Genomic DNA, 22,775 nt, shown 5'->3' with positions numbered 1-22,775 from the left:
AGACCCCATGACCCGCTGAACTCCCTTATCCAGTCCTGCTGGAGAAGCATGGTCTACCCCGTGTCCTAGCAAGCTCTGGGCTCAGAGTCCACCCCCTCACTCTTTGTGGACCTCTTGGCTGAGGTCCTTCTTTCATGAACAGCAGCCACCTCATTCTGTCTCCACCATCATAGGCCCCTACTCTCCTCAGAGCTTCATCCATACCAGTCATCATGCTGGAGCTGACAGTCACATCATGTCAGGAATAGCTATTACTTATCCAGACAACTTCCTGGCTCTGCTGAATACCAGGTCCAGCCACACAGCTCCAGGTTGTGCAGACCCAGCTATTAACTCTGCTGGGAACACTCCACACTCCAGTGAATTTTATGTCCCAGCAAAGAGTACAAGGCCTGGCCAAAATAAAAATAAAAATAAAAGATAGTTAAATGGGTGGCAGTCATAAGTTGGATAGATAGATGAGTGGGTGGGTAGGTGGATAGGTGAATGCATGGATAGATAAGTAGAGTGATGTGTATACCTAAGGATAGTTGAATGAGTAGATGGATAGATGGTGAGTGGGTGGACAGATAGATGAGTGAGTGAATGAATGAATGAGTGGATACATAGTTGAATATAAGGATGGATAGATGATGAGTAAGTAGGTGGAGAGAAAGGGGTGGATGGATGGATGGATGGATTCATGAATGCATGGATGGATAGGTGGATGGATGAGTGGATGGATGGATGGATGGATGGATGGATGGATGGATGGATGGATAGATGGATGGATGAGTAGTAGATGGATGGATGGATGAGTGGATGGATGGATGGATGGATGGATGGATAGGTGGATAGGTGGATAGATAGATGGATAGATGGACAGATGCATGAATGGAAGGAAGGGTGGATGGTGAGTTGATGAGTGAGTCAGTGAGTAGATATGATAGATGGAAGGAAGAGGAGAAAGCTACAGTAAGTATTTTGATCCTATCATAGAACCTCTGTTCTCCCATGATGGCTCCATTTTAAAGTGTCCTGGTTTGAATGAAAAACTTCCCTTTTCTGTGACAAAATCTATGGCTTCTTCTTTGCTATTCCCATTATATCTGTGGATAAATAGGTGGATGATGGATGGGTGGGTGGATATATGGGTATAAAGATGGATTGTTAGATGAATGGGTGAATGGGAACCCCCAGAACCTGACCCCAGGTACCTGAGAGGACCAAAGAAACAAAGTGTAGCAAGGACATTTTCCTGAGCTGAGCAGTGTGGCAGTGAGGTTTCTGCCAGAGGTGGGTGTGAGCATGGCTCAGCACAGACTTGCTGCCTGGATCATAGTCACTGGGGCTTCTAGCCAACCTCCCCCCCCCCCCAGGGCCACAGGCAACTTCTGATCTACACCAAGGCAACTGCTAATCAAACCTAGAACATATACCTGAGTCAAGTATATGGATATATACACGTACACATACACGTCCAGTTGCTGGATCCTTCCAAGGCCAGTGAGAGTCCCACAGATAAAGGGTCAACCAGACCTCTAAGGAAGGAGTTCTGTCATCGTGAAAGATGTAGAGATGTGGCTTGAGCGAGTCTGCCCCGTCTTTGTCCTGGACTGAGCCACAATAATGTGGAAAATGAGTCCGAACTCTGTTATTCATCTATTGAGCAGTTAGCAAAGATGGTTCCTAGCCTGACCATGTCTGCTGCAGTTCATGGCCCGCCCACCCTAAGCCCTACTCCTCCTGTTCTGACTGAGGCTAAGGAGGCCTCCAGGCTACTCCCAAGGGCAAGTGAATCTCCCTGTGAGCCGCTTGCTTGGCTGCACAGGGTGAGGGAGGTTACCTCAGAGCAGGAAGAGTTCACAGTGTGGTACTCATGGAGAAAATGCAGTGGTGTCTGCCAACCTCTGTCAGGATGATGATGAGCCTGCAGAGGCCACACAGGCCTGCCAGACCCCCTGACAGTGGTTACATGAAGTTCAATTCTCCAGAAGGATTTAAAAAAAAAAAAAAAAAAAAAAAAAAAAAAAAAAAAAAACTTTATTTCCAAGAAGCTTGTAAATTCTCACCCATCTGTCTGCCTCCCTCCCTCCCCTTTCCCATCTTCTCTCTGCTTTCCTTCCCCTTCCCGCTCCCTCTTTCTGTCTCTCACCCCCATGCTTCCTTCCCTCCCTCCCTCCCTCCCTTCTCCTCTCAGCTGCATCTTCCTGCCTCTCCCTTTGCCCGTCCCCTCCTACCCCAAGTCTCTTTCCCTGGTCTCCTGCCTTCTCTCATGAGCATCCCCTGGCTCCTGCTGCCATCAGGTTATGGTACAGAGCAGTGTGCAGCACAGGTGAGCTAGAGGCTGCTCACCTGCCATGGGGTTCGTACTGATTCCTCAAGGTTTGCTGCTGGCCTGCATTGCTCTCCAGATAAAACTGTAGCCTTCTCCCACGTCTGTACAGCCTGTGCAGGTCATCATGACACACATGAGCCAGGCTCCCACAGTGACCCAAGAGGAAAGAGTGCCCCTTAGCTAGCCTTTGGAGCAAAGGAGAGACAGAAGCATGACTGCCTAGGGCTCCCTGAATCTGCCCTGGCTCAGGCATGGTGACACTTCCTCTCCAGTTCCTACTGGGAAGCCTCTCTGAGAATGTTGTGGTGTTCATCCTGTGTGAGCCCAATCTGGGACTTTAGGGCCAGAGACAGTCATGCTGGTAAGGAACTGGCAGACAAGTCCCAGCCTCCAGCAGGACTCTCTACTCCTCACAATTGCCTCTGGCTCTCCCTTGCTTTCTACCCTGCTTCCTGGAGGTATGTGGACTGCCTGTTAATGAAACACACAATTGTTAATTCACAGAGCTGCAGAAGGAGTGTCAGGAAGGGGCTGGGCATGCAGCTCCGTTGGTAGAGTGCTTGCCAAGCCTGCACAAGGCCCTGGGTTCATTCCCAAGTACTGCATAAACAGGCGTGGTAGCTACACCTGCAATCCTAATTAGTATCCAGGAGTTAAAGGCAGAAAGACCAAGAGTTCAAGGTCATCCTCAGCTACACAGCAAAGTCATGGACAGCCTCTAGTACTGTCTTAAAAAGAGGACAGATGAGAAACAAAGAAAAAAAAAAAGAACAAAAAAAAAAAAAAGAGGACAGACAGATGATGGATAGATAATAGATAGATAGATAGATAGGCAGGTAGGCAGGCAAAGAAGGAACCCCCAAGTGGAGATCATGCTGCCCTGCCTGTCTTTCATCTTTAAAGAGTCACATGAATCAATCATCCCCCTCTACCCTGGACCTTTTGAGTTGAGACCATCCCAGGCAGCGTGGGAACCACAGCTGCTTATGGGAGACGGAACCAACAGGGGCATTCAGATAGCCAATAAGATGACTAGCTGAGTTCCTACCTGCAGATAGCAACTGCTCTGCTCCATCAAAGATGTCTGGAGTCAGGGCCCCAACTATGCGACCTCAGGTAACCCAGATTTCCTCTTAAAAGGTCCCAGCTCCTTGTACCCACATGAGACTCAGGGCTGTACATGTGCAGGGAGTCCACATGTCCAGTCCCTAAGAGTATCTGGGATGATGTTTTCATGGATTTATAAAACCTGAGTACAGAGACCCACCCCCACCCTCATTTTAAAATTTGAATGTTAAGGGGCTCAGGAAAAAGTTTGGTTGCTAAAGTGGTTCTCTCAGAAGCACAAGGACCTGAATTCAATCCTCAGAACCTGTGTGGAAAATAAGTCAACATGGCAGCTTGCAAAGAGAAACAGGAGGGCCCTGAGGTGCTGTGGACAGCCAGTCTAACTGATGAGCTCTAGACTAATGGGAGATCAAAAGAGCTGGATGGCCTTTCTAAGGATGACACCCAAGGCTGCCGTCTGGCCTTACACATACCTAGGCACGGCAACACACACACATATACACACACACATGGTGGGGCCAGGGAGGGAGCCAGAGGCATATAATTTACATACATAAATATAGTTGAATATTAAAGAAAGAAGATACATGACAAGCGACAGAGTAAGAGAAGAGACAAGGACCATGGGAGTCCACACAGCCATCCCTACCTAGTCTCCTCTCCGTTACTATTCTGAGGACCAGACAATCCTGTCCCATGAAATTTGGCAGAGAAGCTCTGACATGGGAGGGACCCCCTTGGGAAGTGGGGACACAGCCCATTGCCTGGTAATTCCTTGCCAGGCTAGGCATGAAGGGTATGTGCCAAGGAGATTCTCTGGGCCCCGTTTGCACCCAGTCTGTGCACAGTAGCAGTGACAGTACACAGAGAGATGTGTGGGGTTTGGGCCACTCTGTCCCATCATGAGAGACTGTGCAGCTAGAGAGAGGGAGGGGAGAGATGGAGACAGAGAAAGAACACGTGTTGAGGCCAGAGGACCAACTGAAGGAGTCAGTTCTCTTGTACCATGTCCTAGAGACTGACTTCAGGTTACCAAGCATGATGGCAAGCACCTTTGCATGCTGGCGTGCCCTGGTTTCTTTTCTTTCACAACAGGAGTTAATCCTCCAGCCTGTCTCTGGAGATGAATCTTGTGCTATCTCTGTACGTCAGGAGATTCTCTTCCAGGTTTCCCATCCATGTGTCTCTGTTTGAACCCCGATGGTTTGACACACTTTAGATAATGAACAATTTGGTATCTGACCCAAGTGATCTCTTGTCAGTTGTTGTAGGTGAATTCCCAATCCAGTCATGAAAAGCTGAGATTCTGTAACCTTCTAGAAACATCTTTCCCACCCCCACCTGAATCCATAATGCCAGCCCCCTCCCTGGCATTCCCTAAGCATTTGTTAAATGAATGAGTAAGTGAATGAATGAATGAATGAATGATGGTGTGGATAACTGAAACCCAGACGCTCTTCTAGGGCACAATGGCAGCTACACAATGACAGTACACAGACAGCTGTTCTGGGATTTGGGCTACTCTACCCTGCAGCTGGAGAGAGAGAAAGGGAGAGAGAGAGGGAGGTGAGGGAGGGAGGGAAGGAGAGAGAGAGAGCTCTCCACCAACTTTCCCCCCATTCCTTCCTCTCCAGCTCCTGTATGAGGAATGGGCAAGCTATGGAGTCTTCTACAAATACCAGCCCATTGATCTGGTCAGGTAAGCGGGGGTACCTGGCCCCTTAGCCAGTGTCTATGTGAAGCAAGACTCAAGGCTGTGTCAGGATTCTAAAGTCTCTGGGCTTGTCAACTGCTCCAAATATTCAGCCATCTGCTTCAATTCAGAGGCTAGTGGGCCATCGAGTCTCCCTGGAGCAAGGCAGCTTAAGTAGGATTTGTGACACTGCCTAGTTATGTCTGCTGGATGGCTAGCATTTGACCATGGCCACTGACTCTCTTTGAGTTCTCCTCAGCCCTATCACCAAGGCGGCTGCTGAGATCACCTGCTTTGGGTGTTGAGAGGAAGGAGCATCTGGCTCAGTGTGTGAGAATTTGTAACAAAGTTTGAGAGGAGCTGCAGGACAGCCTGAGAGGCCAATAGGTTGGGCAGCCAGTTGGGCTTCGAGTTCCGTGGGGGCTTGTGGATGAGGGTGTGAATGGTGACAGTTCATGTCAGCCAGGGAGGACTAACATACTCTGTGGGGGTGGGAGGGTTTGTTTGATGTCACTGACCAAGTTTCATATGTTGCTTACACTGAATGGGGCTTGGGATGGAACCCACAACCATGGGGACACACCTGGACCACCATTGAGGGCTTCGCAAACAGAAGTGCACCCGTCCCTAGGGCAGGGAGGAGTGACAAAGTCCAACCTGGGGCACATAAACAATCCCAGTACTTGGGAGGCTGAGGCAGGAAGAATGGGAGTTTAAGGTCAACCTGGGCTATATAGTGAGGTCAAAGCCAGCTGCACTATAGAGAAAAACCCAGTCCCCAAAAGAGGCTGAAGATTCAGCTCAGCTGTAGAATGCCTGCCTGGCATGCCTATGCCCTAGGCTCCATGCTCAGCATGGTGTAAGCCAGGCATAGCAATGCCTACCTGTAATCCCAGTACTTAGAAACTGAAGAGAGAATCACAAATTCAAGGTCCTCCTCAGCTATATAATGAACTTGGGGCTAGCCTGTGCTATGAGAGGAGTGGGGAAGAGCAGGGGAGGGATGGAGGGAGGGGAGAGAGAAAGAGAGAATATAAATATGTTCAGGGTTATGGTTTGGTGGGAGAGCACTGGCCTAGCATGTGTGAGGCCCTTGGTTCAAATTTATTACTGAAACAAAAAAGAAAGAAAATAGGTAAGGAGGAACAGAGACGAGACAAAAGCCAAGCCTGATGGGGTGTTCTAGAGCCTCACACTCCAACTCGCAGGAAAAACAGTGGCCCAGCTGGGTTGTTCCTGGGGGTGGGGCACATGGTGTGTCCCTTGGTCTAGGGTGTGAGTGTCACCCTTTGTTTCTTGGCATAGGAAATACTTTGGCGAGAAGGTTGGCCTGTACTTTGCCTGGCTTGGAGCCTATACTCAGATGCTCATCCCTGCCTCCATCGTGGGTGTCATTGTCTTTCTCTACGGATGTGCCACCATGGACGAAAACATCCCCAGGTAGGCAGCGATCCTGGGCTCTGTGATGCCGAGGGGAACCTGTGTCCTGAGGTCACACAGGGGATCGGAGCTGGCTCGACCCCATAGGCAGCTGCAGGACCTTCTCAGAACTGTGCCGCTCTGGCATGGGGCTGCAGGTTGCATTATAAACACTATTTCCAGACAGTAGAGAACTCGGTTTCTGTCAGCTGGGGAAGAGGTGGGATCTTGTCAGGCCAAAAAACAAAACAAACAAACAAACAAACAAACAAACAAACAAAAAACTATATCTAGCCAATTTTCCTGTGTGCTGCTTTAATTTTATGTATATGAATGTTTTGTCTGCATGTCTATGTGTGTACCATGTGTGTGCAATACCCACAGAGACCAGAAGAGAGCCACAGATCCCCCTGGAGCTGGAGTTACAGAAAGTTGTGAGCTACCATATGGGGCTGGGACTCCAGAAGATCAGCCAGTACTCTTAACCACTGAGCCATCTCTCAGCCCCTCCCATGTTTTAATATGTAAATAAGGCATCTACTATTCCACTCACCAGGATTCCCTCCCTCCCCAGTTCTCTCAGTCCCAAGCAAAAGAAAGCTTGTTTCTGTGTCTGCATGGATAACTCAAGGATTTGTATTGAAAAGATAATGCAGTGCATGCTGGGATTTGCTGATGGGAAAGATGAAAAATGGCTGAGACTTGGTGTGTGCCAGAGCTAAAGCTTGTGAGAAGCAGGAAGTGGCGTGGGGGTATTTCCATAAGGTCCTTGAGTAGAGGGGGCTCTGCTCGCTCAGGGTGTGGACTCCCTAGAGGAGGCACTGAAGTTTTTTCACTCTGGCAGCTCAGCCTCCTTAAATCACATGGTCAGAAAGGCAAACAGTAATCATCTAGGGGCACAGACAATGCCCAGGCCTGTCCAACCTTGGCCTCTGCCCCAGTTGATCTTGCATGGCAGCCAGAGGCATGTAGTCCCCCTTGGCGTCTGTCAGATCAGACTGAGGTCACAGGGAAGGGATGGCCAGTGACAACTACCCCGTGTACCCTGCCCCACCAGTCCTCTCTGAGTACTGGACCTTCAGGCTGTGTTTCTTGATTTGGGCTGAGCTTAAAGCCCCCAGAAAAAAAGGCTGTTTGTTCGCTGCTGGCATTTGTATTGGAAGCTGCGGCTGGCAAGGAAGACCGCTTAAAGCCACAGAGACACATAGGCAGGCAGGCAGGCAGGGAGTAGAACTGGGCCTTGCCCTCCCTGTGCCTAAGGCCAGCCTCAGGCCCGCTAGCCTTCCCCAGTCTTGAGCCAAGCAGACAGCATGGCCCTGGGACACAGCTGAACCAGCAGGAATAGCCTCCTACCCACCAGTTCCTAGGGTGAGGGGCTCAAACCAGACTGGTCACAACTGGGATCATCCTGTCTACTCATCGGTCTCAGTTTGAAAAGAGAAGTGGGCCTCGAAGATCCAGATCCTCGGCATCTGGTAATGTGCTAATTTAAGGCCCCAGGAGGCTGGTGACAGCAGTGGCCACATTAGAGCCGGGTTGTACTGGCCCCTGAAAAGGTCACACGCATGCTGGTCCATGTCACTTCACCTTCCCAGCAATCCAACAGCATTGTGCTCTTACACTCAGTTCATCTAAGAAGATTGGGAAGCTGAGCACCCATAGGACTCAGCACCCTTCCCAAGACTGCACACACATGTCAGAGCTGAGACTTGAACTCAGAACCTCAGGCTCCATAGCATATGTCTCCTCCCTCTCCTCTGGGTGCCCTCCTCTCTCCCACATGTGCATGCGTATATCACATCTCCCCAGATACCCCAAAACCACTGTCTTGGTGGCCGTTATCCCGTGTCCTTGTCTTCACATCCGTTGTGAATGACCAGCTTCCTTGATGCTCAAAAAAAGAGAATGGAGCTGGCGTTCTCCGCCTTAGGCTCAGAGGGGGTTCCCAAAGAGCCAGCACAAATATGTGCACAAGTTCATGTGGATCCAGAAATCTGAAAAACAAAGCAAAAAGCAAAAACTCACTTCAGCTTTCTCCCGGATGGCCATCTGCCCCCTGGGAATGATCGCTCCAGCCTGAGCATCTATTTATAGATCAGGGTCTCGTCCAAGTTTGAAGGAAGGAAAGTTGGGGGTAGGCTGTGGCTAGAGGGCAGTATTCTGGTCCCTCTCCTCATTTTCCACAGACACTGGAGCCTGAAGCTATGGACTGGAGAATGGTCACGGAGCACAGGGCAGTGTAGCACAGCCTAGAAACCTGAGCTCAGCAGGGCCAGTGACCCCAAGAGCCATTCCAAGCCCGGGGCTCTCGTTCCAAGATTGGGCTCTAATTCCCACCATGCTGGCTGTATGGACCTAAGGAATTTACGTTTTTTTCCTCTGGGATCCTGCTCCTATCTATGAAACTAGGATTGTAGTATGATAGCCTCCCAGTGCCAGTCCAGGTCAGGGGACACCTCCAGATTAGTGATTAACACCACCCCCCACCACTACCCCCAACCCCACTCTTCAGCTGAAGATTGTAAACTTCAGGATGTATTAGCATGAGCAAGGAAGGGCTCCAGTTCCTTGGCCTCCAAGCTCCTCAGCTACCGAGGCACTGCCTCAGAACCAAGCTGAGCCTGTGTGCTTCGCTGATCAGGACCTGGAGCCTCCCCTGTTTCCCAAGTGAGCCCCTCAGGGTGCTTGGGGACCTGGGGCATGCTCCTTTGGGTCTAGCCACCCAAAGAGAGAAATGCTGGGTACCCTTTCTCCACCTTTTTAGCTGTCCAGTGTGACCTGCAAGGGTCATGGCATGATGCCCAGTGTCACCAGACAGTCACTCAGCATAGGTCTGGCCACAGTGAGGGCCTCCTGGCTGCAGTTCACCCCATCCCTCCCTTGGGTTTCTGAGCCTGACCATAGAAAGAACATCTTTGATAGGTCCTAGGGACGATAGGGAGGCCACCTGGGGGTCCTGTGCTGTACAGGTATCAGGAGTGTTGACCCCAGTCATCACCTAAGGTAACCGTCCAAGGCTCACTCCAGAGAGGACACTCTGATGCCTCTTTCTGCCCCAAGAGAAATGTGGACACGAGTGTGTGTTTCCAAAGCTGGCTCTATCAATGTGTTCAAGGTGACAATCCAGGGCCCAGGACCCTTCCCCCCAAACCTTCCCCCCAAACCTAAGTCAAGGATCTTGAATGGAGACTAGGGCCCTGAAACTCATGGTCAGACATGGGTCACATGCCTGTAAAGCATGTGACAGGGAGTAGAGAGGGTTGTCAAGGGATAGAGTGGCCACAGCTAGCCAATATACCTATGCCTGCCTGGGACGCCCTCCATTGACCCTGGAAAGTAGACTGGGACTTGAGGACTTGAGACCACTTGGGAACCTGAGGCCACCTCTGTCTTACAGCATGGAGATGTGTGACCAGAGATACAATATCACCATGTGTCCTCTGTGTGACAAGACCTGCAGCTACTGGAAGATGAGCTCAGCCTGTGCCACAGCCCGTGCCAGTCACCTTTTTGACAACCCTGCCACCGTCTTCTTCTCTGTGTTTATGGCCCTCTGGGGTAAGTGGAACCTTCAGCCCGGGTCACCCACATTGTAGGGACAGGAACACACTTTTCTGACTCTGATCCCAATGGTCCACGGGTCTGTGTATTGTGTGTGAAGGTGGGTCACGTAGTGTACCTGATGGCCACATGTCTGCACAGAATCCCAGATGAGCATGGATCTTCTAACCTGGCTGAAAGGTGTCAATATAGTCCAGGCTTTGAGAAATCCTGCTGTGGCTTGTCATCCAGAGGGTCACAAGTTGTCTGAGGTCACCCAGCTCTGAATAGCAATGGCAAAATTAAACTACAGTCCTCAAGCCTGAGCCTGATCAGAGTTAGGGACAACTAGCTGTTCCCTACAGAGACTCTAACCCCAGCTATCACAGTCTGGGGCCCAGACTTCAGCTTTGAAGACAAGCAAGGCTAAGAGGAGGAGGAGGAAGAGGAGCAGGAGGAGGAAGAGGAGCAGGAGGAGGAAGAGGAGCAGGAGGAGGAGGAGGTGGTGATGTTGGTGATGGTGGTGATGGTAGTAGTGGTGGTGGTGGTGGTGGTGGTGGTGGTGGTGGTGGTGGTGGTGGTGTGTGTGTTGGTGCACATGTGTTCACATGTATGTGGAAGGCAGAGGACAACCTCACACATTGATCTTTAGCTGGCCACTGTCCTTGTCCACTGTCCTTGTGGGGGTTTTGTCTGACTCTGTATTACATTTACTCATATTTGTCTTGTATGCATGTAGAGAGGTGCACATGAGCCACCGCACATGTGTAGAGGTCAGAGGACAATATTCAGACATTGGTTCTCTCCTTCCACCACATGTGTCCCAAGGGTTCCTTGGATTGTCAGGTTTGGCAACAAGTACCTTTGCCCAAAAAGCCATCTCACCAGCCCTACCTTGTGTTTTTTACTGGTGTCTTCTACTGATCTGGAACTCACCAAGGAATGCTGGACCAGCTAGTCTTGCGAACTCTGGGGATCCTCCTGTCTCTGTCTCTCCAGCACTGAGATTACAAGTACATACCCCAACACCCAGCTTTTCCTATGGATTGCAGGGGTTGAATGCAGGTCCTCATGCTTACACAGCAAAATCTTTACCCCCAGCCAGCTCCCAGGCCTTCCATAGATGATTCTGATAGCAAATGAGGCAGATCCCTCCCTTCTTTGCAAACAGGACTTTGCACAGCCTTACCAGCAGGGGATACAGGAGTCACACAAGGGCAGCTGGTTCCCACATTGGCTGCAGGCTCTGAGCATGCCCCTCCAGGGCTCCCAGCTGAGAGGAAATGGCACGGAAGAGAATGGCAGGGCCACTTAGGAGAGGCTGACTAGAAGAGGTGGAAAGCTGGTGAACTGAGCTATGATAACCTTATAGGTAGCATTTGAGTCAGAGAGGGCCTGCTTTACCACCTCTGGACTCAACTGGCTGACGGGTTGCAGGGCAGGAACAAAGGCCAGGACAGCCTTGAACACTCTTGGCTGTGGGACGCCATAGTAGACCAAGGGGTAATTCTGGGCCCCTTCCCAGCCTATGTGGTCTTAGTCTGTGCTGGTCAGACAAGCACCTTACTAACAGGGAAACGCTGCCAAAGATGCACTAGAACCTCCTGTTCACCTGGATCTCATGCAGCCCACAGTCTCCCCTCTGTCTGAAGGGCCCAACGTCCTGCAGCAGCAACTTAGAGTCGGACCGAGCTACATGGTTGGGAGGCAGGCGTGCAGACAGCAGCGAAGACATGCAGTGGGTGAAAGTCCCAGTGGTGGGCCTAGCAGATTATTCAGTGCCGCGTCTTAAGCCACTGGACAGCCCAGTGTATTCACTGGGACTCTGAGCTCTAAGCTGGGAATGTGGTGAGAGGAGGCAGGCCGTGGGCACAGTCTCAGCCCATGTTCCACACCTTTTATGAATGGTTACTTCCACTGAACACACTGGACTATTGCGTTGGGGGTGGGGTTAAGAAAATGCCTATGAAAGTGCCCACAGAGTGGGATTTGGGAGACAGCTCAGTAGATAAGAACTCCTGTTGTGCAAGCTTGAGGATCTGAGTTCAAATCCCTAGTGTCCCTGTTTTTGTTTTGTTTTGTTTTGTTTGTTTTTTAAAATGTGACTGTTTTGTACCTGCAACCTCAGAACTTTGGAGGCAACAACAAGGTGATCATTGAGGTCCTAGGGCTGACAGAGTCTCTAAAGAGACTTACCAGTCAGTGTGTAAAGGGTGCTGCCAAGTATTCACCACCTCAGAAATCACAAGAAGCAAGCCCAGTGGGGTTCAGTGCTCTTAAGTCTTAACAACTAGGATTCCGAGGAAACAGCATGTGCAAAGGACCTGGGGGTGAGGTGCAGGACACTGAAGGAGCCTGCTGCTGCAGGAATGGGTGGGAGTGTGTCAGGGGATGTTAGAGAGGTCAGCAGGGACGTGCTGTAAAGAACTTCATGTTCTTGCTAGGAGGAATCAGAAGCCAACACTCTGGGTCACCATGTCATAGATGTTTTCCTGCCTTACACTGAGTCAGACGCCATAAATGACAGAGTAAGTTCTGCAGTGATTGGTCAGGAGGGACTCAACTGTAGTGGAGGACAGTGGCTGGAGCATTCTCTGAGATGGACATCAGCTCCTCGGGGTACTTGGGTTCACCACATTTCCCAGGGTGCACCGCTGCCCACCTTGGGAGGATCTGCCTCGAGGTTGTGTCTGACCATGAAGTCTCTCCCTAGAGAATTCTAGGAGGAAAGGTGGGAGAGGAAGGAGCCTCTGGAACCTCAGCCTCCCTCAGAGCTTGAGCAGCAGCCTCTAGGGTGAGGCTCCTCTAGGAGGAAGGAGGCCTCCGCTGGAGGGGAGGTGTTTGTGTGACCCCACACTTCATTTGAGCTAAATCATTTCTGAGCTCTCCAGAGACAGCGACTTGGCTGCAGCCCAGATATGGAAACCACGACCTGCCACAGCAGACCTTGAGTTTGTTTGTCTGTTTGGTGGGTGTGCTAGGGTTGGAACTGGAGCTTCCTGCAGCCAACTTCATAGGGGCTAAGCTTGGGTTCTATCACTGAGCTGTGCCCCAGCCCTAAAGGCTCTTGAAGGGTCCTCACCGAAGTTCCACCCACATGGCCTGGCCTTGAGGGTGGGAAGTGTTCACCAACAGTGAATGAAGCCTGTCACAGGAAGTCGGTAACACCTCCTTTGTCGTGGACTCCCCCGTGTGTACAGGGTCATCCATTTTGCCTTTGCCGAGACCTGGCGTCCCTACTCTGTGTCCTGTCCCAAAGAAGGTGGCACCTGGTGCCTTTTAAAGATTTTTTTTCTTACTTATGATTTTTTTTTAATTTTTCAATATAGGGTTCTGTGAAGCTGGCACTAGCTTTGAACTTGATCTATAGCCAGGGATGACCTTGAACTCCTACTCTTCTTGCTTCCATTTCAAGTGTATAAGGATCGGTAGTAGTGGTGGTGGGGTGTGCTCTCATGGCTGTACAGACTCTGTCCCTCTGACACCATCTTTCTCATACTGCCCCTCATTTCTGCCCCCCTTGCTGCTGCCCCAGGCTGGAGCACACCCTGCTCACCCAGAGCAGCCCCACAGTGACACCCCCAGCCCCAGTACAAGCATAAAACACGGCCAGATTGGTCACTTTGGTCCAGCTTGCTTACTATCTCACTGGCCTAGCAACCTGCATAGTAGCTGAAGGATTACCTCATCTTCCCTCTGGCAGCTATGTAGTAGTAGGAATAGACCCTGTGCGTGTGAGTGTGCGTGTGTGCATGCATGTGCATGCACATGTGTATCTGTGGGCATGCACATGCATGTGCACTTGAATGTGCTTGAGTGTGTACATGTGTGTGTTATGTGCACATGTGCATGTGTGTGTGTGTATACACATGTGTGTTTGAGCATAGATTTGTGTGTATACACTCACCTGCCATGTATGGGTGTCACCCTAATGAAGATGACTAGAAAGGACACTCACACCTGTTCTCTGGGGGCAGGGGCCATTTGCCCATTTTCCTCCAAGTGAGGGTAGGACTTCTATTTCAGATCCTTCAGGAAGCTTGCCAAAGAGCAACTTCTAGGGCTACTGTGCAGTTTAGAGGGATACCGTGTCTGACCTACTGTGTTGTCACCCAGGACCCTAAATCTGTGGGCTGTCCTGTGCCTGCAGACATCTTGGGGTATATTCTCTAATGAGGGTTCTGAAGCCCAGAAAGGTTGAGTGTTTTGCCAGAGATCACACAGGCTGAAGCAGAGGGCAGCTCTTCGGCCTGCCTGTCTGCCTGTCTGCCTGTCTGCCTGTCTGCCTGTCTGCCTGTCTGCCTGTCTGCCTGTCTGCCTGACTGCCTGTCTGCCTGTCTGCCTGTCTGCCTGTCTGCCTGTCTGCCTGCCTGCCTGCCTGCCTCTGAGAGTAAGCAAGGGCTCTCTGTTCATACCTTGACATTCAAATGCTCTCCTAGCCCCTGCAAGGTGCCCTCCTGGGAAAGCAGATATGTGCCCTTAGCAGTCATGAGGGCACACAGGAAGGGGTTGCCCGGCATGGCTCACAGGCCGGGAATGGGAGGCTTCTCATGAAATGCCTGTGCGTGGTGGTGCAGGCAGTGAGCCAGTTGTTATTGAACATTGAACATCTACTTTTCCAGGTGCTGTCAGAGTCAGCCTGGGCCCAGGTAGTTACACCACTAAGTAACGGTGTAAATCAGAGAGGAGAGTCATTCATTCAGTGCGGCCACACTGGGATGAGAGTCAAAGAGTTCACCCGTTACTCCCAAGTCTGTCTTCAGGATCCGGACTCAAGGCTCAGGCTTAAACAGAGGGCAGGAGGAGCGCAGAGCTCAGAGTCCCGGTCAGGGTGTGGTCCTGCCCATCACTGACCCCTCACTGTCTCAGCTCCAGTCTCTCCTGCAAGGTGGTCTGACATGTTCTCAGAGCTCTGTGGGGTCTCTGGGGGACAAGCTCCCCTCTGTCTGGCACCAGGCTTCAGCCTTTCTCTTCCTCAGCGTGAGACTCCTGGGAAAATTCCAATTCCTTGGGTTCCATTGTTTGAACAGTCTGATGGCAGAAGGGAGGGGCCCAGGAGTCTCTTCAGAATTTCTTTGCTCCAGCCAGGATGGTGGGAGTTTGTCAGCAGCCTCTCTCTGAGTCCCTGTTACTCTGCCCCTTCAAAGCGCTGCCGGGCCTGAGGAAGAGCAGCTAGAAGCTTTCATTCTTCTGAGGCTGGGGTCTCACCAGCATGTCTCCATTGTGTGCCTGTCCATCAAGTAGAGAAGCAAGTACTGGCTCGCTCCACGCCCACCCATTTGAGAGAAAGAGGCCTTGCTTCAGAGAAAGGAAGCTTACGTCCAAAGGAAAGAAACAAGAAGGGGCCCACGGGAGAGAGCTGCGGGAAGTAGTATAGTAAAGCAGGAAAAGCCATCCTGGGTCCTTTGCACTGCGAGCTGTCAAGGGCCTTTAGCTGAGATCTCAAATCCCTCATCAATTACCCTTTCATTACCCTCGGAAGGATTAGTTCTCCCCAAATCCCTCCTTCCATTGAGCTCTTTTCCTGCACTCCAGCTGTTCCCAGCTCTGCACAATGGCAGGCCTGCCTTACTGTTCCCCACCACCACCACCACCACCCCCCCCCGCTGGCTGCAATGAGGAGTGGGGCTCAGTGTCCCCCCAGAACTGCTGTTTTAATCTTTAAAACTGCTCTTTAATCTTTGCCTCACTAGCGTGGGCTCAGCAATCTTGGCTTCCGACGGCTCCTGCCTGCGATGTCTGACATCCCAAAGCTCGTAATGAAATGTTACGTTGAGCAACTTTGAGCCCATTTAGCTATTTGCCACCATCAATTTTCCGACATTATAGAATAATCACAGGTCTCAATCGTTTGTCAGTTTCGCACAGAACAAAGGACGGTGCTTTCTGCCCAGTGGCAGGGTCTAGAGGGACTTCTGAATGACATGTCAGATTGGAGCCTGAGATTCGATGGTGGTGTCCCAGACTGGGCCCCATCACCTCAAGCTGGAAGGGGACATGGAGAAAGTTACAATGCAGCCGTCGGCTAGGATCAAAAGGCCAGTGGTGGGTCATGAGCTGAACTTCTGTAGCAAGTAGATTGGTTCCCAGTGACCCATGTGAAAATGCAGGGATGCCATTGTCTGCACTGAAGGTTAGACAGCAGAGAGTCCCAGGCCCTGGAACTCCCTGGGAACCCAGCTCTGAGCCCTGACTGAGCAAGCATCTCTCCTGACAGGAATACTGGTATCACAGGCAGTGATCTAGAGAGCAGACCCCATTTCTTTGCATGGCCTGAAGGCCAGACATCCCAGATTCAGATCCTGTGGGGGCCGCAGTTCCTGGGGATTAGGTGCCCTTTCTCACACAATAGGGGGCCCTTCAGTAAGGGCTCCTTATTCTACCCTCAGGGGTCCCAGCGACCCCACCTCCTACACCATCATTTTGAAAGTGGGGACCACAACATAAAAATGTAGGATTTACATGAACAGAAGTCTATCAGGGAGCTAATGCATGGCTAAGTATGGCACATACCATCATCACATGCTGGCCCTGAGCTCAGCCAGTATTTTAAAACAACAACAACAAAAAACAAAAACAAAAAACAACAAAAAGTCTGGAGACAGGGAGGTGGCCAGGTCAACAGAAGCACTCGTACAAACATGAGGACCTGAGTTCAGATCCCCAGAGCTCAAGTAAAGATTTGTCACAAGTGTTTTAGACGTTTTCATATTCGGGGCCACGTAGAATGGTTTCATCATTTCCTTCCCTGCCCTGGGCCGTGCTGACTGACATAGGAAGTGTCCAGAAGAGCTGGGTGGTAAGAGCAGGCCCACCAGAGGGCTTCTGGGAGCATACAGAACTCACGCCCAGGTCTGGTCCAGGCAGATCCAGAGACTCGCTCACCACCCAGTGCAGGATCCTCCAAGTGAAGACAATTGTGTAACACACTGTAGCCAAAACAAATGCTTAAGGAAGGAAGCAGGACTATGGCTCCATGCTGTTCCGGCCCTGGCCTGGCTCCTCCTCACTGTCTGTTCTGTGCTGTCCTAGCCTCTGCACTCCAAGCCAAGGTGGTGATCTTGCTATTTTGGATTCCATGCATGGTTCAGCCCCGGTGTGGATAAAGAAGTTTTCCCCTCCATGTTGCTGTCACAGGGTCAGGGTACAGGTTTCACCATTTATAGAGGAGGCCTCAGTGCACCTGTGTCTCAGTTTGTATCTGTAAAGTGAGATGTATTATCCGAGCAGCAGTGGCTGATGTGTGCCACGGGGCCTGTGGCCAAGCGCAGAAGGCCCAGCTCCAGCGCCCTAGTGCCAGCACTGGCCTCTAGCACACATGAAAGAAACTGGCAATTTCCACTTTAATATTAAATGTTTCTTTCTCACCACAGTTGAAGGTTGTTGAGTCTTGGTCAGCCTGGATCCCAGCAGATTAGAGCCCTCATACCTCCCTTTAAACAAGCAAAGAGTGTTCCAGAACCAGCTGCTGTGACCTTAGGCAAATTGCTTAACCCTTCTGCTTCACTGTTTTCTCCAGCAAAAAGGATGTGTTCAGCATGGCATGAGCGTGCACCCCTTTAATCCCAGCACTTGGGATGCAGAGGCAGGAGGAACTCTGTGAGGTCAAGGCCAGCTTGGTCTATATAAGTGAGTTCCAGGCCAGCCATAGCTGCATAGAGAGACCCTGTGTAAATAAAAGAGGAGGGGAAGAGAGAGAGAGAGAGAGAGAGAGAGAGAGAGAGAGAGAGAGAGAGAGAGAGAGATCGAATAGATTGACATATAAGATAGGAGGACCATGACTGCTTTTCCCTTAAGGAGGTCTAGCATCCCTCAACATTATTCCAGTGAGGTAACTAAGCACAGACCCGAGGGTCAGCCAGAATCAGTTCCGAGTGACACAGATGGCACCTCCCAACCCTCCGTGCTCTGGTTTGTGTTCTTCTCAAATCCTTCCTTCTGTCTCTGATGCTAGTGGACACGAGGTTACCCCACCTCCACAGCAGTGTGGCACTCTACTGCCAGTGAGTGACTGCAGCCGACAGGCCAGGGAGCTGGGTGTGCAGGGCAGGAGACTGGAAGTGGCAGTGCCCAGCCATCTAACACTGCCTAAGGTCTTGGTGTGTTGTCTTGGAGATAAAGCCCATTATATTAACACTGTAAGGGGCAGGGACTTCAGAGGCAGGTGGAGGTGACCTTGGCCTCTGCCATGATGCCATGTCCCAGGACGAGGGTGTCTTTCTTCTCCCCAAGCAAGCCCCTTGTCCCCTGTTACCTCCCCATAGGCAGGGAAGGGTTCTACAGAAGGGGTTACCCCCTCTCAGGTCCTGAAGGAAGGATTCTTGGATGTGTCCTTAGCTCAGCACTGAGGTTTCCAGACCTCTCGGGCATCACAGCCCTGTGGCAGGCATGCACAGTCCTGACTTCCAGCTCTCAGAATGCAATGATGTAAGACTGTAATCGATCACCCACTTGTGGAATGCCAGCCCTGTTCCTGGCCTTGCAGCTGTCCATACTCCCAGCCTCTGCTCACCTCTGCCCCCGGTCTCTGATGACAACACCTCCCTCTTCTCAGCCTCCATTCCTATATTTGGACATCTCATCACGGTCTCTGGTCCCACTGTGTTGATAAAAATGTCCGTTTCGCCTCCTTGTGTCTAAGGCACAGCTGCATGTGTCCAGCACGTGCCCTGCACCCACTCACCCACTCATGCATGCTGAGTGCTACATCTCAGCCGCCCTGCACAGCACCGTCCCATGCATGAGTGCTTCCCGGTGATGCTGACACTGCCCTGGCATAGACACCCAGTAGCCGGAGGTTTCTGAAGCCCCTGTGCTTTGAACAATGGCTGAGATTGTGTAGTCCTCTCCCACCAGACATAAGCAAACAAATGTTCCCTTTTCTTTGTGACTTGACCAACATTTGTCTTTTGTCTTTGTGTTGGCAGGGGTGGGGGGAGCCTTGCTCTGACTGTAGTGAGGGAGGATTTTGTTTTCAGTTTTGATTCCTGTTAATTTATATTTTGTTTGAGTTGTTGTGGGTGTGGTTTTTGGTCCCCTTGTTCGAGAGCAAGGCAGAGCCCCTCTATACACCTGTTGCTCGTTTGCATGTCTCCTTTTGAGAATTCTTTCTTCACATCGTTGGCCCATTTGGTTTGAGTTGTTTTGTTTTGATTAATATGTTTGTATGTGTGCCGTGTGCTCATGTGAGCTTATGAGTGTTATGTACATGTGTGAACCCTTGAAGCAGAAGAGGGATTACAGGTGGCTGTGAGCATTGTGTGGGTGCCGGGAACTGAACTCAGGTCCTCTGCTTTCCCGCTTCCTCAGCTTTGAGTCTCATCTAGAAGTAGGATTTAGATTTTTGTGTGTGTGTGTGTGTGTGTGTGTGTGTGTGAATGCTTCGCCTGTACATGTTTCAGATATGTTCAGGTATCCACAGAGAACATCAGGTGCCCTGGAATTGGACTTACAAATGGTTGTAAGCTACCACATGGATGCTGGGAATCGAACCTGGGTCCTCTGAAAGAGCAGCCAGTGCTCTTAACCACTGAGCTATCTCTCCAGCATAGTTTGAAGTAGTAAGAAAGGGCATTAGGATGCTTCTCCCTTTGTCCTGGGACTGTGGCCATATCCTCATGGCTCTGACTTCTGGAAGCCCCCACTGGGATTCCCAAATGGGGCATCTTATTTCTGTCTTGATGTCCCCACTTATCAGACAAGCCGTTTACAGCCTGTGAGCCTCATTTTTGTCCTTTGTGAGACAGTGGGAAATCAACCCTGGCCAGTCACTACAGGGCCTCACAGAGGCCCTCGGCATGGTGGTTCTTAGCACAGCATCTTGCATGTGGCAGCCTGAGACTCTCAAGCTCTGATGACTATCCCCTTGCCTCTGCTGACTTCCTGAGGGCAGTATTCACAGCAAACATTCAGCTGTTGAGTCTGCCTTTGCAAGCTGTGTGCTCATAAATCACCCATCTGACAGTGAAGTCTGGACCAGGCACCTACTGTGTAGGATGAACAGAGGAGTTAGGCCCTATTCCTGCCCCAGATACCGAGAAAAGCCTCCCACATAGACAGGGATTGTCCTGGAAGGTGGCAGGAACAAATGCAGTCTGGGGTTGGTCCTGTATCCTTTCTGCTTCATACAACAATGAAGTGTCTGAGATGGAGTCACTTTATAGAGCAAAGAGGTTCGTTTTGACTCATGGTACTGGAGGTTCGAGGTCAAGATCCCACCCCTGGAGATGGCCTTGGTGCTGGCAATATCATAGGGTAGTACAGGGTCTCAACTTGGCAACTTCTCTCCCTTTCCTCACAGAGCTTTGGGGCCTCATTCGCCAGGCTCCATCCTGGGGACCTATCTGAGCTAATTGGCTCCTGAAGGCTCCACCCCTGAACAGCACAGTGGGATTAGCTTCCACTGTCTTCATAGCTCACGGTGGAGATCAAACTTCAACACTGAGTCTTGGAAGATGCTCCAACTATACCTGCACTATAGCATCCTCTGAGGGGTTGGCTGATACGTTTTCTTTTAAGATGTATATGTATGTGTATACACTGAAGTGTATGTATGGGTTGCATTTGAGTGTAGTACTTTCAGAGGTCAGAAGAGGGCAACATATCCCTCTGGAACTGGAGTTACTGGTAGTTATACGCATCATGTGGATGCTGCGAACTGAACCTGGGTCCCTTTACAAAAGCAGCCAGTGCTGTTAATTGCTGAACCACCTCTCCAGCCTTTGGCTGGTGCGTTCTGACACTGGGTTTGTATGGGCAGCGGGGCTGGGAGTGGGGAGTGGGGGTGGGGGGGTGTCACCTGCATCTCCTAGAAGAGGTGGCATTCAAACATTTGGTTATTCTGTCAGGAGTATAACACAGATCTAAGGTGTGATGGATGGTCCAGACTTGTCTACTCTGGAAGTGGAGGCAGGAAAATCGGGTTTTCCCAAGGCTTGTTCTCAGCTTGTCTTCTTTGCTTATACATTTTAAGGCCCAGCCCAGGAAGTGGTTCTGCTCACAATCAGGGTGGGTCTTTGACAATCAAAACAATCCCCTGCAGACTTACCCACAGGCCAGTCTGATCTACACAGTTGCTGGCTTGAGACTCCTTTCTTAAGTGATTCTAGATTGTGGCAAGTTGACAAGTAAAACCAACCGTCAGAGCCACACAGCAAGTTCAAGGCCAGCCTCGGGTACACAGGACCCTGTCAATAAACAAGCAAACAAGCAAACAGAACACAAGACACAGTGGTCAGTGGTGCAGTCTGCAGACAGATACAAGGGATGCCTGTGGGGCTCAATGCTAGTGTGAGTCTTGCTAACCCTTACCTTTTCTGACCTCAAGACCCCCCCCCCAACACTTGTGCCCCAGTGTCCCTGAAAGCAATGAGCAATATTACTACAGACCCAGGGTCAGAGGCTAGCCAGTCTAGCCCTCTCTGCCTAGCTGAGGGACCTTGGCCAAAGCTTACATCTACCTCAGTTTGCTCATCTGCAAAGTGGGAAAGCAATATCCAGGCAGGGCCAGTGAGAGGGCTGAACCTGTTTTCTTATATGGCCCTGGCCTTTGCTCAGCCTGTGACATGGAAGAGACAGGTTCTGCATCGTCCAGGGTTCCCAGTGGCCCTGATTGTTTCCCAATACCCTACAGCTGCCACTTTCATGGAGCACTGGAAACGGAAGCAGATGAGGCTCAACTATCGATGGGACCTCACAGGCTTTGAGGAGGAGGAGGTGAGTGGCTGTGTCTGTCCTTCCCAGGCCCCCTCTGCCATCTCCTCTGGCTCACGTGGATGCCCCAGGTCCTGACTGGCCCCTGATCCCAGGCGCGGCTCCTGTGGCTCCTCTGCTCATTGCTCTGGTATTCCTCGGTTGCCAGGGCAACTGTTTTCCATCTACCAGTGTTTTCTGTCTCCATGCTCCCAAAGACATAACACCCACGAGTGTGGGCTCGGGTGCTGGCCAGGACTCCCCATGCTGACCTCATCACATCTGTGGCTGTTGGGTGTGGGCAGGGAGTCGCTGCTGTCCACAGGCCACCTTCCTCTCCGTCCTCTATCCAAATCATCCCTGTCTACAAGCAGAGGAGGTTGGGAAGCCCGGCAGAACCTTTAATAACTGGCTCAGTGCAAACGTGGCTGGGCTCCAAAGCGGAGTTGCTCACTGGTAGATGGCCCTGGAGTCGGGGACAATAAGCCTACCCAGAATCCCCCGACTGCCATCTCCTGCAGGAATCCCTCGTTAGGGTCATCAAGGAGAGCCTTGATGTAGAGGCTGTTCCCTGCAGGAGCTGAGGCATGGCCATGGCCTGGTGCACCGTGCCATCTCCTTTCCTTTCTACAGTACAGTCTTCAGGAGCCAGCCTCCCAGGAGCTGGGATTACAGGGCTGAGGCACACTTAGTGCCCCACCCCACCCCACCCCCTTTGAGACTGTAGCTGAGGCTGCCTCTAACTTGCTGCATAATCAAGGATAACCTTGAACTCCCAACCTTCCAGGCTCTATGTCTGGAGGGCTGGGATGGCAGGTGTGCACTGCCACATCTGATTTATTCAATGCTAGGGATCTAACCCACAGCCTTGTGCAGGCAAACGCTGTCCCATCTTAGCTACGTTGCCAATGCCCCTTCATGCTTTCCGTTTTTAAGTGAGACCCCGTTTTTGATGTGTTACAAGTCTGTCTCTCCTTTCCCCCTTCCCTCTCCCTCCCCCTTCCTCCCTCCCTCCCGCTCTCTGGAGCTTGAACCACAGTAGACAGG

At 51.1% G+C, this 22,775-nt stretch overlaps 1 protein-coding gene across 3 annotated transcripts in view; it reads left to right on the top strand.

Moving 5' to 3' along the window:
* Positions 1-22,775, top strand: part of Ano1 (anoctamin 1) — a 148,977-nt gene that overhangs the window by 92,076 nt on the left and 34,126 nt on the right. For all 3 annotated transcript variants that reach the window (XM_021191183.2, XM_029543971.1, XM_029543960.1), the window contains 4 exons: positions 5,020-5,084; positions 6,384-6,518; positions 9,895-10,055; positions 21,670-21,752. In XM_021191183.2, coding sequence (XP_021046842.1) covers positions 5,020-5,084; positions 6,384-6,518; positions 9,895-10,055; positions 21,670-21,752 — 444 coding nt within the window. The remainder of the gene's footprint in view (positions 1-5,019; positions 5,085-6,383; positions 6,519-9,894; positions 10,056-21,669; positions 21,753-22,775) is intronic.

Source organism: Mus pahari, chromosome 1 (assembly GCF_900095145.1).
Source record: "Mus pahari chromosome 1, PAHARI_EIJ_v1.1, whole genome shotgun sequence".
NCBI classification, from domain to species: Eukaryota; Metazoa; Chordata; class Mammalia; order Rodentia; family Muridae; genus Mus; species Mus pahari.
Note: the sequence above shows the minus strand (reverse complement) of the source record. Positions and strands in the feature narration are given on the sequence as shown.